At 46.9% G+C, this 12600-nt stretch overlaps 1 protein-coding gene across 1 annotated transcript in view; it reads left to right on the forward strand.

Annotated features, from left to right (window-relative positions):
* KIF26B (kinesin family member 26B) overlaps positions 1-12600 on the forward strand; it is a 448213-nt gene that overhangs the window by 370175 nt on the left and 65438 nt on the right. The window contains exons 7-9 of the mRNA XM_055323943.1: positions 290-383; positions 1410-1672; positions 4836-5019. Of these exons, the coding sequence (XP_055179918.1) occupies positions 290-383; positions 1410-1672; positions 4836-5019 (541 nt within the window). The remainder of the gene's footprint in view (positions 1-289; positions 384-1409; positions 1673-4835; positions 5020-12600) is intronic.

Genomic DNA, 12600 nt, shown 5'->3' on the forward strand with positions numbered 1-12600 from the left:
GTCTGTGAGAGCACCCTGCATCCCCTGTCAGCCTTTTCCTGCCTGGCCTACAGAGACAGCAGCTGAAATGCCCCCCAAATCACCAGAGGGTTGGTTTGCAGGTCATGTGTATAAGGCTCAGGCTTGCAAGAGGTGGAGGCCTTGGAGGGTTCTGAGCACCCCGGAACTGCATTACAGCCTGACCCATCTATAGCACCGTGACCGTGGGACCCAAGCCCGTGGGAAGGGGGCTCCCGTTCCCATCACTAATGGTCCACTCACTGCACATGTCTCCTCTTGTGTCTGCCAGGCTGAAGTGTGTGCCGGAACTGTGGCGGAGGTGATCCAGTCTGTGGTCAACGGGGCGGACGGCTGCGTGTTCTGTTTCGGCCACGCTAAGCTGGGTCAGTGAGAGCTTACCTCGTTCCTTCTGTCTGTATTCCTAGTCACGTGGATGTTCTGTGCCAGTCCCAGCATCTGTAGATGAAAGGGGAGGCTGTTTCCTTTGAGTGCCCAATTGAAGAATCACTGGTTGCTGTTTCTGCTTTTTTTTTGTTTGTTTGTTTCTGCTTTTGAAATGCGGCGTTCATCCTAAGTGGGGACTGACTTAGTCTAGGGAAGGGGTAGTGGGGTGCTTCCCACTTGGTCCAGGTCAAAGGCACGCCCAGAAAGCCAGCAGGAGGAGGGACACCCACTGAGCAGGGGCTCCTGGGTTCAGGGTAGTGGATGGAGCCCACAAAAAACCAGCCTCCAAGCAAAGCCCAAAACCGTGTCGGAACCCATCTGGGGAGAGTGTCTGAGCACAGCACAGACTGGAGGGAGAAAGAAGGAGGTGGAGAAGCACCCGGACAGGGGTTTGGATGGCTAGACCCCCATAAGGTGCCTTCTGAATCCGGGCCTGTGGCCATCTGCTCAGCAGGCCCTAGCTTCCGCGCTGAGGAAGTTAGTAATTTGGGGTGCTCCGGAAGTGCCCCTTGGCAGAGAGGTTCCCACAAAGGCCTCACAGTGAGAGAGGCCAGTTTTAGGCTGAGACAGCTCATTCAGCTCCCTTCTGTCTTCTTGATCTCTGATCAAAGCAGCAATCCAGATTTAAACAGAATTTGCTCCCGCTGTAAAAATATACCCTGCAGTTAACTTGAGGAAGGTTATAAAGTGTAAGTCTGTGGATTCAGTCTGTGGGGTGGTGATAAAAAGAACCATCACAGCGATGAAAGATCTCCACTGGATAGCCTGTGATGCTCGGGACACCCGTTCTGTCCTCAGGCTGGATGCTCAGAGTCTTTGTCCGCGCGACACTAGGAAATGCCCTTTGCAGTTGTTGTCATCGATGCCTACTACCTCCCTCACCTTTCCTTTCCTTCCTTCCCAACCCCCAAGCCTCCCCATGGGGGACACTCACACTGTGTTCCTCCCTTGTCTCGCTCCCCCAGGGAAATCCTACACCATGATCGGAAAGGACGATTCCATGCAGAACCTTGGCATCATCCCCTGTGCTATCTCTTGGCTCTTCAAGCTGATAAATGAACGCAAGGAAAAGACGGGAGCCCGGTTCTCGGTGCGGATCTCAGCGGTGGAAGTGTGGGGCAAAGAAGAGAACCTCCGGGACCTGCTGGCCGAGGTGGCCACGGGCAGCCTGCAGGACGGCCAGTCCCCGGGCGTGTACCTGTGCGAGGACCCCATCTGTGGCACGCAGGTGAGCAGCTCCTCGCTGCTAGCAGGGGGGCGCCGCCCCCCATGGTTCAGGCCACGTGTAAACAGGGCAGGCTTGCGAGTGTTTACTTTAGGGGGAGGCGGGAACTTTATGGCTTGCAGCTGCAGGGCCATCTGCTCACCCAACCTAAATATTTGTACCTTGAATCTAATTGACAATGAGCAGGAACCACGATTGTTGCAGCATTTGTGGGGAAATTGAATTCACTTTCCTTATGCCCCTTTCGAAAAAAAGAAAGTACAGTCTTTCTTTTGTTTAAACAACAAGCCGAAATATTTACTGCTCTGCACAAAGAGGTCCAGCCATTACCAGGGCTGTTTATGGCTCTATAAACTGTGTTTCTGGCACTGGTTTTACAGCCGGATTAGTAGTGCTGTAGGAAAAACTAATAACCACTTTCTAATTAGAACCATGATATAATTGCTGGAGCTGTGGAAGCCAAGAGAAGCTCCAGTCTACCTTTGCAGGATGTGATGCCTGTTCCATGAGTCCGTCTCTCTCTGGCTGCCAATAGATGGAGGAAGGACTCCCAGCTCCCTGGTTCATATCCAGGAGAATTAGTTCTTTCAGTCTCCAGCAGGCCTTATTTCCAATTTGTTTTTTTCAGATAAGTGTTCATTTTGATGAGTTCCTGTGTCTTCCCAGGTGGGACTGGTTTTCACTGGTGAGGACACCTCCTGTTATACCCATCTACTCACACCTGGCTGTGTTCTTCCCCTGCTCAGAGCACCTCAGATCCTTCCGTTTCTGTTCTGAATCCCCCATTGCAAAACTCATCCTGATTTGCATGGTCCCCTGTGACCTGCCCCATGCCTACCTTTCCAGCATCATCTCTCGCCACTCCTTAAATTACATTTGAGTCCCTAAAAAGGCAGTGCTTCTCAAACTTCAGTGCCCTTATGAATCACTGGGGATCTCGTGACTACACAGAGATAGGGATAGGGCCCCTATCTGGGATATTCTGGGATAGGGCCCCTGGTTATGGATTTCTAGCAGGCTTCCCAGCTGCAAAGCTCTCAGACACCAACCAAGGCTCCTCTTCCACTCTTGCTCCTCATCTGGCGAAGTCCCTATCTTACAGTAGCAGCTACACATCACTTCCTCCGGGAAACCCTCTTAGATGTTCTCTTTGTCAGTTGTAATTGCCTGGTTAGTTCTCTGCAACTACTAAAGGGTGGATCCCAAGACTGACCAGTTTTAACAGATGTATTAGATACCATCTGGATGTGAAATCTAATCAGAATGCAAACTAACTGGGTATGCAAAGCTTAATCCAGCAGTTCTCAGACTGTAGTCTTCAGCAGTCACTTGGAGGACTTGGAAAACACAGCTTGCCAGGCTCTACCTCGAGAATTTCTGATTCAGTAGGCCTGGGGTAGATACCCAGAATGTGCATTTCTAACCAGTTCCCATGTGACACTGATGCTGTTGGTTCAGGGACCACACTTGGAGAACCTCTCTTCTGAAGCATCACAGCACCTGTTTGGCATCACGTGCCTGCTGTTCCCTTCCCAAGAATTACCTGGATGTTCAGATGCCCTGGAGCCTCCATTTACTTTTGTTTTTGTTTAATTTAAATTTTGTTAGTTAACATACAGTGCAATGCTGGTTCTGGAGTAGGATTCAGTGATTCATCACATACAACTCCATTCACTTTTATAAAGACTCTGCTGGTGAAGTCCCACGTAGGCAAAGGACTTGGTTAACTGAAGGCTTGGAAGAACAGATCAACAGCCTTTTTATTTAACTCTTCTTATTGAAAAATCACGAAAAAACATTAGCTTATTTTTCTACCATAGTAAGTACAGAACAGTGAACACAACAGTCTGTCTTTGAAGTCTGAGGATTTTGAAGGAAGGTCCCAAGTTCCAAAATCAGCTCTCACAGTTCAGAATGGTAAGCGTGGTCAGAAATAGAAAATTGTCAGAATGTGTACCGACCCGAAGGCATATACCACAGACTGTTTCTTTGAATAAATCAGATGTTTCCTTTTCTCCCCCCAAAAAGGAGTATTAGTCAAATTCTTTTTTTTTTTTTAAGATTATTTATTTATTCACGAGAGAGGCAGAGACAAAGGCAGAGGGAGAAGCAGGCTCCCTGTGGGGAGCCTGATGCAGGACTCTATCCCAGGATCCCAGGATCATGACCTGAGCGAAAGGCAGATGCTCACCCGCTGAGCCACCTAGGCATCCCTAAATTCTGATAATACTGTTCTGATTAAAGTTATACTCTAATTTCTGAGGGATTCCATAGGATTTAGATGCATGGCCCACAGTGCTTTCTTAATTAATCTGCCAGGAACGTGAATTTAGAAACCAAAGATACAAATAGATGTTCCTGAAACAATATAGATGAGACATTCAACTACATGGGGTGTTTTCATGCGTCTTTTACATATCTCGTTTAAAACCGTGCTCCAGGGATCCCTGGGTGGCGCAGCGGTTTGGCGCCTGCCTTTGGCCCAGGGCACGATCCTGGAGACCCGGGATCGAGTCCCACGTTGGGCTCCCGGTGCATGGAGCCTGCTTCTCCCTCTGCCTGTGTCTCTGTGCCTCTCTCTCTCTCTCTGTGACTATCATAAGTAAATAAAAATTAAAAAAAAATTAAAAAAAAACAACCATGCTCCTACATGTAATCTAAAACTGGCTTTAAGTAGCTGGAGAAATGGGGAGTGGAATTAAAGCTGACTGAGCTTGGTTTTTACCTCTTTGGGGAACCGGTGCTGTCTGGACTGGGATCATAGTGTGCCACCTATCAGTCTCCAAACCTTGTAGTCTTGGAGATCAGGATGGGGTTGTATCCCATGGGTCTTCTCAGGTAGATGGATATAGTCCAGGATGCATGTTTGCTTCTGCAGAGGTCAGCCTGTGCCCCCTGCCCCTGCCCCCCACAGTCACTCAGATATGACTACCTGCTCTTCACATCTGCTATTACCCAAACTGTAAAACTATGTTTCATCCAATACTTGTGCTCAGTCTTACCTTTCAGGAATGGGTTAAGTGGACAATTGCACGTGAGTCTGGGCCCTTGTTCCAGAAGGATCTTCGTTGGCCTCCAAGAGGCACATAGCTTTTCTGCAGCATGGAGAGCTGTGTGCGAGCCCCGTCTCAGCCTGTGGCTTCAGCTGTTGGCTTGTGTCTTCCAGCTGCAGAACCAGAGTGAGCTGCGGGCACCTACGGCGGAGAAGGCCGCCTTCTTCCTGGATGCCGCCATTGCCTCCCGACGGGGCAGCCAGCAGAAATGTGACGAGGATGACCACCGAAACTCGCACATGCTCTTCACCCTGCACATCTACCAGTACCGCATGGAGAAGAGCGGGAAAGGGGGAAGTAAGTGGCCTGTCTCTACCCATAGCCCGGCCCCGGGTACCCATCATTGATGGCAGCCATGACACTGCCCCCCACCGTGGCTCTGCCTTTTTATTTTCAAGTAGGCCCCATGCCCAACGTGGGGCTTGAACTCACGATCCTTAGGTCAGTGTGCCGACAGAGCCAACCAAGTGCCCCTGACCTTGTATAGCAGAGTTCAAGTTCCCCAGTATGGAATTCGCTGATTTAGAGTCCCAGACAATGGCGGCATCTGGCCTGCACTTTACTTTGAACCATCCAGGAGGAAAGGATTTGCCTGGGGGAGGATGATGGACCAATGTAATTGCCAGGGGAAAGTGAGAGAGGGGAGACTTTAAACAGAAAGACAACTGTTTTGTAGCATCTTTTCGTTCACCAGCTCTACAGAGGCTCTTCATGAAAGGCCAAGGTTTATGCATCAAGCACCCTGGTGATATGTTATTAATCATTAGCTTGAGTCCACTGTATGGATCTGGAGGAAACAAAGGCATGTTTTTAAAATAGTCTATAAATCAGATCTTTGAAGAACTAGGCGGGATTCTACTGCCTGTTGGTGATGCTCCTCTGTGAGAACCTCCATCCAGGCCCTGCTCTGTGGGGAGTGGCACTGCCAGGCCCCCAGGATGCTGGGTCTACAGCCCCCCCTGGGCGACGTCTTCAAAGCCAGCACTAGCCTTGGTGCAGTGCTCTATCTACCCTTTGCCAAGTCTCATGTACTCTAGGCACTGGGGAGCATCTCAGGTGGGATTTTGGACTATGGGTGACGTGGTCCATTGACCTTGCTGGGCTTTCCCATGTGAGCCACAGGGTTGAGCTTTTGAAACACAGGCAGCTGGCCCCCAGGGCTCTCTCTGGACACTGAGTGCCAGGAAAACAAACACTAGCCCTGAGTTAGGAGACTAACCCAGGTGCCTGGAAATTGTGAAGCTAATTGACTAACACAGAGGCAATCAACAAACTAATTCTAGGTGGAGCCTGAAGTCAGGCATCCACCTGGGATCAGTGGATGGGCTTCCCAATTTCTCTGCATTTTGAGTTGTTGCCCAAAGACCTAGAAACCAGTATCCCGGAGAGAGTGCTTAGGGCTTCTCTTGCCACCAGGGAAAGTTCTGCCCTTCCTTGTCTCAGCTCATTTGCTGGCCCAGTTGTATGCCCTCAGTTCCTCCTCCTTAATTCTTGTTATTTTAATTCAGGTCTAATGTATATTCAGAAATACCCCTTTTTTGTGTGTTGTTTGATGAGTTTTGGCAAATCTGTACAGTTGTGTAACTACCACCACCTTCCAGACACAGAACCAAACCATCAACACAGGAAGCCCCCTCTCTGGCCACTTCCTTCCCTCTACCTCTGGCCCCAACCACTGACCCGACTTTTGTCCTTTTAGTTTTGCATCCAGAACATCGTACGAATGGAGCCACGTGGTCCCCACGTGGCCTTTGGTGTCTGGCTTCTTTCATTTGGCCTAATGCCTCTGAGATTCTTCCAATGTTCTTGCATGTACCGGTTGTTTGCTTATTTTTCTTAGTTTCCACGGAGCCCAGAGACTTGCCTCTACCTCTCCTCCTACTCCCAGGCCTGAGATCTCACCTGCAGTTCCAGGACCACAGGAGGACCCAGGCTGTCTACCCTGGCTGCTCCCTGCGCTGGCTGCTGCCCAGGGGTCTAGGGATATTGGCCTCACTGGGCACCCCAGGAGGCATACCCTCAGCAGCCCAGACCTCTCTTGTAACCAGCACAATCATAAAGGTCTGACTGTGGGGCGAGCAAAATGGCTTGAATGGGAAATTTTCAGGGGAGATTGGTTCTCAATGATGGGCTCACCCCATGTACAGCACTTCTGTTTAGAAAAACTTTCTCAAAGAAGGAAGCAAGGATTAGGATAGAAATGAGAAGATCCAGACCTTTAAAGTTCGAAACAGAATTTCAGCCCCTGACAGTCTGGGGGGCTGGCTTTAAATCCTGCCCTCACTGTTTCTTTCTGGGTTTTGTCTTAGCAGCACGAACATGGAAATCTGACAAGTGTTTTTATTCTTTTAAGCTTTTTTATTGTATTTAAGCTTTATTTCTTTTAAGCTGTTTTATTCTTTGAAGTCAATACTAATGATAATAATCAGAGCCTGCAGTGGGGTTCTTAGACTTTGAGTGGAGAGGGTGACTCGAAAAAGATCTGAATTTTCAGCCAAATTGCTTCCAAATGGACAAGTGGAAGATCTTAGGAGACGGGATAATCTCATCCTCCTTCCAGGTTTCAAACTGCGGTGAAAACAACTGTTTTGAGTTTTTCACTTTTCTTCCCCCATGGTTCTGCTCTCGATTTGGAACCTGAAAGAAGGAAGCAATCTTGAAAATAAACAGTTACTTAAATTACTTCAACTGTAAGAACTTGAAATTCCACTTCACAGCGGTGTGGTCTGGGCCATTCTCTCAGCTCACCAGCCCTCCCCAAGTTGCTGCGCAGCACGTCTGGGCATTTCTGGAATATTCACATCCCATTCACCTTCTTGCTGTTTACACATTGTGAAGGCAGATTGCTTTTAAATAATAAATTCAGGGTAAAGGGAAAAGCAAGTACCATTAATGGCTCCCCAAAACCCTTTTCGGTACTTTCTAATATATCTGTAGATGAGAAGAAGTGGGTGGGGGGAGAGACCAGGGGAGGTCACCTGCATGCCACAGCACCTGGCTTCCCAGGAGGGGAGGAATCCAGGCCAGGATGTGCACAGACAGCCCTCCAGCCTTTCCAAGTCTCGCTTGACTTCAGTAAATTTGTGTCTGCTTAAAGTATAATGAGGATACTTGCAGTGTTGTTTAAAATGGAAATTTTTGTTTACTTATCTATAAGTAATAATCCCTGTGGGCCTGGCAGCCAGAACTCAATTAAAGGAAAGTTTATTAATTAATTACACTGCAGGGAAGCAAAGAGCAGAGCACACTGTTGTGAAGTGGCCATCAGAAGCTTGGATGGTGGATTTCAGAGAGGTCTCTGCCTCAAGAACTAGACACGCCACGTGTATGGATGCACCTGAATCTTACATATGTATTTTATAAACAAACACGTACAGACATAGGCACATATAAATAGATGGACAAAAATATTTTCAAAGTGTCCAATCAACATAGAAAAGAAAATTCTATGTTGATGTATTACTGTTTTGCACATAACATTAGGTCAAGCTTAAATTACTTCCCTGGTTTAAAGAGAAATATTCCCTGGCTTAAATCGTGTCCTTAGTGGGGCTGATTCTCCACCTGTCCCGGAGCCCTCCCCTGTTTTGCTAAGCTATTGTGTAAAGGCTGAGAACCCCGGTGGGAATTTCATCTCTAGGGAAGAGCCCCAAGGCCCTCATGATCAAGAGCCACTCCTCATAAAGACAAGTCTATCAGGAGTCAGCCCACACTGCATTAAATCAATGGAACCTGTGCTGTGTTTTAAATCAGTGTATTTCTCTATTTAGCTATGTTCCTGAAAGAGAAAAACAATCCAGTTATTTGTCACATACGCAGGTGGTGTGAGTTCAGAGAAGTCCTCTCCTGGAGCACAATCGGGATGGTTTATTGAGAAAGCAAAAGGAGGAACCTTTTTTTTTTTTTGTATATTTTTTTATTGGAGTTCGATTTGCCAACATATAGCATAACACCCTGTGCTCATCTCGTCAAGTGCACCCCCCCAGGTTCCTGTCACCCAGTCACCCCATCCCCCCCCCCCCCCCCCCCCCCGCCCACCTCCGCTTTCACTACTCCGTGTTCGTTTCCCAGAGTTAGGAGTCTCTCATGTAAAAGGAGGAATCTTGTAAGATGATACATTCATGCCATGAACATTTTATCTCAACTTAAAAGAAATGGGTATTTATTCATTGATCTTCTGATATGGGCCATGGCTTTCTCTTTGAGATGAGTTTTCAACTTAAAGTTCTGCTTTTACGAATCACTTAGAAGTGATTCAAGAACTCAAAAGACATTGATGCAGCCAGCTGGTGTAACACCTTTTCTAGATTCTTAAATGTTTTTCCACTCTATAATTTTTCATTTTCACCTGGCTTGGCATCCCTTTTTATTTTTTTAAAGATTTGTCTATTTAAGAGAGCATGAGCGAGGGTGGGGTGGATGGGCAGAGGGAGAGGGAGAAGCAGACTGCCGGCTGAGCAGGGAGCCTAATGTGGGGCTCAATCCCAGGACTCCAAGATCATGACCAGAGCTGAAGGCAGATGCTTCACAGACTGAGCCCCCCAGGCGCCCTCAGCATCTCTTTTTTAAAAATAACTAATTTTAATCTCATCTTTCCAAAGCATTGAGTTTAGTTTTTAAAGAAACATGAGCTCTCTTTATACAATCATATTTTATTGGTTCATATAAGATTTGCTTCTATTTGTATCTGTAATGACAAGTGGCATAATTGGCTTTGGAGGGAACCCAACTGATCTGTTAAGCACCCAGCTCATTTGAAGGGAGCAAGAGCACAGAGGAGAAGACAGGGCTGCCCATGCAGGTCTCAGGTGCACAGGGCATCGGTTCACATGCTCACAGGTGATGGCCAGGTGGCAGGGCAACCCTTCCTAGATTTTGCTGTATAGAAGAATCACCGGGGGGAGCTCTGCAGGGAATCTCAGGCCCGTGGTGCACTCCAGGCCAGTTAAATTAGAAAGCCTTGGTGTGGGAGCCAGACATCGTGTTTTCTTAGATTCTCAGGTGATTCTGATCGGCCGCAAAGTTTGCCAACCAAAGTTCCGGAAAGGTGAGTTAAAAGAGGTTCAGCCTCTTTTACAGTTGCTTTACAGTTAACTCTGGATTTTCATCTTAGATTCAGCATTAGTTTTCTAGGTGATGTTGGGCAATTTATTTTTTTTATTTATTTGGTGGGGGAGGTGATTTTTTTAACTTCTGTGAACTTCATTTGCCTCATCGGCCAAACGGAGTTGATTCTTGCCTTATAGGATCATTGTAGGAATTAAGTGATATCAGGAGACGAGCCTGGCACCTATCGGGTCCTTGGTCAACGTGGGTTAGGAGGGTCGCTCTGGAATGGGGTGAAACTGTGCTCGCTTCGGCAGCACATATACGGAATGGGGTGAAATTAGGATCGCTTCCCATGGGGAGAGTAGGGCATGTGGGTGTTCCGTTTTGCCCAAGCTCCAGACTTGCCACATTCACAGGAGAGAATGAATGAAGGGTGACTGGAGGCACTTTTGCTCCTCTTACTCTGCAGCTGTGACCCTGGAAATCTGACGAGTCGATGAGGAATTCTCTCGTACCTGCTCGTATTGTTCACTGATGACAGAACTTTCTCGCCAGCCATCTGTAGTGACGTACGTCATTGCCAGTAGCAGATGGCCGGTGCTTGCTCACCTTGTACCCTCCCAGATGAAGCACCTTGTGTGGCAGCCAGAATTTGTGGCCACTGGAGCTTCAGTGGGTACAGTAGACAGACTCGATTTTTCATTGTCTGAATGTGACTCCCGCTTTGAGTCATGTGGATATAATTATGGGTATTTTATAACGTGATTTCTCAGCACGATCTAAACTGTGCCTTTTGTTCTCTTTTATTTTACTACATGTACATTATGCATTTTATTCCATTACATCAAATGGACTATTAGAGTCTGAAAGTCCAAACCAGTCCCTGTCTTTGCCCTTTAATCTACAGCACACGTGGATTATCTGAGCTGCTCCTGTCTATATAATTAGGTTGCAAAAGAGATGATATTTTGCTTTAAAAATAACTATTTCCCTAGCATGCTGCCATGACCTGATCTTGCATGATACGAGATGGGGTAAAAAGGAAGTTACATATTCTATGTTCCCTCACGAGGATTTTTCCTGGGGATAGTAGAAGATAAAATGTACTGTCCATTTCTTGGCTGTGATGTACCAGAGTAACTGGACATGCCTGTGTTGAAATGCTGTGCTTTCCTTTTTTTTGTTTCCCTCTGTCCTAGATGCTGACATTGAGGGTGGGGCATGGTAGAGGCCAAGTTAGGGTTAGGACAGTGGTTCCCGAATGCTTTCATCCTACAGCATGAGCTAAGCCTCCTATGTTCGTGCTTGTGCAGGCTCTCCCTGCAGATGTGTGGGCACCCAGACACTGGCCACGTGCTCATCACACATCCACCCGGACCCAAGCATGGTCCCGTCCCACCCTCTGCATCTACTTTCCCAACCAACCCCTTTGCCATGTAGCCCCAGAGGTCGTGGCTTCTGGAACAGTTTTCAGAAGTTTCTGTGGCCACCTTTGCTGCTGGCCTTCCTTGCAGAGTAGGGGAAGGCAGAGGGAAGAATAGCTGTCCCAGAAGCAGCAGCGGCTGAGCCACCCTGGAAGGTAGGAATCCAGAGGGGTCAGTCGGCTGTTGCCTGGAGAGTGAGGGGGAAGGAAAGGAAATGATCTAGAAGCCGGGTGATGTACTGGGGGTACACTAACCTCAGACAGTAGGGCCAGGACAGAAGGGAAGCTTGGCACTCCTGCTGTCTTGGGGACTGGCTGAGGCCACGTGGTGCAGGATAAAGAGCATGGGGCTTCAAGGTGTCAAGCCCAGCTGCACTAGTGACAGTAGTATTGTGGCCAGTTTCCTTTTTAAGAACAAAATCGGGGCACCTGGGTGGCTCAGTTGGTTAGGTGTCTGCCTTCAGCTCCGGTTATGATCCCAGGGTCCTCGGACCAAGCCCTGTGTTGGGCTCCCTGCTCAGTGGAGAGTCTGCTTCTCCTTCTCCCTCTGCCTCTCCTCCCTGCTCTCTCAAACTCTCTCGTTCACAAATAAAATCTTTATTTAAAAAATAGCTCTAATCAGATATCCTTGAGATATAGTAATCCACATATTTGGTAAGTTTTGTCCTATGTATCTCTGCCCATGAAACCATCAATACAATCAAGATAATGAACCTATCCTTCACCCTCAAGTCTTTGGTGAAATGCCTTTTTCTCTTTCTGAAATTGTTTTTGTCTTATAATTAAGTTTTGAAGGGTTTTTAATATACTCTGGATAAAAGTCCTTTATCAGATATATGTTTTGCAAATATTTTCTCTCAGTCTGTGGCTTGCCTTTTTATTCCCTTCACAATGTATTTTTGAAGAGTGGAAATAGTTGATTTTGATGATGTCTAGTTATCTGTGTGTTCTCCTATAAAAATCACATTTTTTATTTCATAGTTGAGAAATCTTTGCCTAAACTGAGATCAGGAAAGTTTCATGCTATGTTTTATGCTTTCTTCTAGAAGATTTATAATGTTAGGTTTTATATTTAGGTCTTAGATTCATTTTTTTAGTAAATTGTGCAATGTATGGATTAAAGGGTTTTTGTGCATATATATATATGTGTGTGTATATATATACAGCAGTATCTTCAGTTTGGTAAAAGTGTTTCTGAAAAATCTGCTAACATACTGGTAAAAGAAATGCAAATTATATAATAATTATATAATTTGAGAGAGTGAATGCATGAGAGCAGGAGGAGGGCTACAGGGAGAAAATCTCAAGCAAACTCTGAGTCGAGTGTGGAGTCCAATTAGGGGCTTGATCTCACGACCCTGAGTTATATATAATGTTTCTAGTACCATTTGTTAGAAAAACTATTG

Source organism: Nyctereutes procyonoides, unplaced genomic scaffold, assembly GCF_905146905.1.
Source record: "Nyctereutes procyonoides isolate TBG_1078 unplaced genomic scaffold, NYPRO_anot_genome, whole genome shotgun sequence".
NCBI classification, from domain to species: domain Eukaryota; kingdom Metazoa; phylum Chordata; class Mammalia; order Carnivora; family Canidae; genus Nyctereutes; species Nyctereutes procyonoides.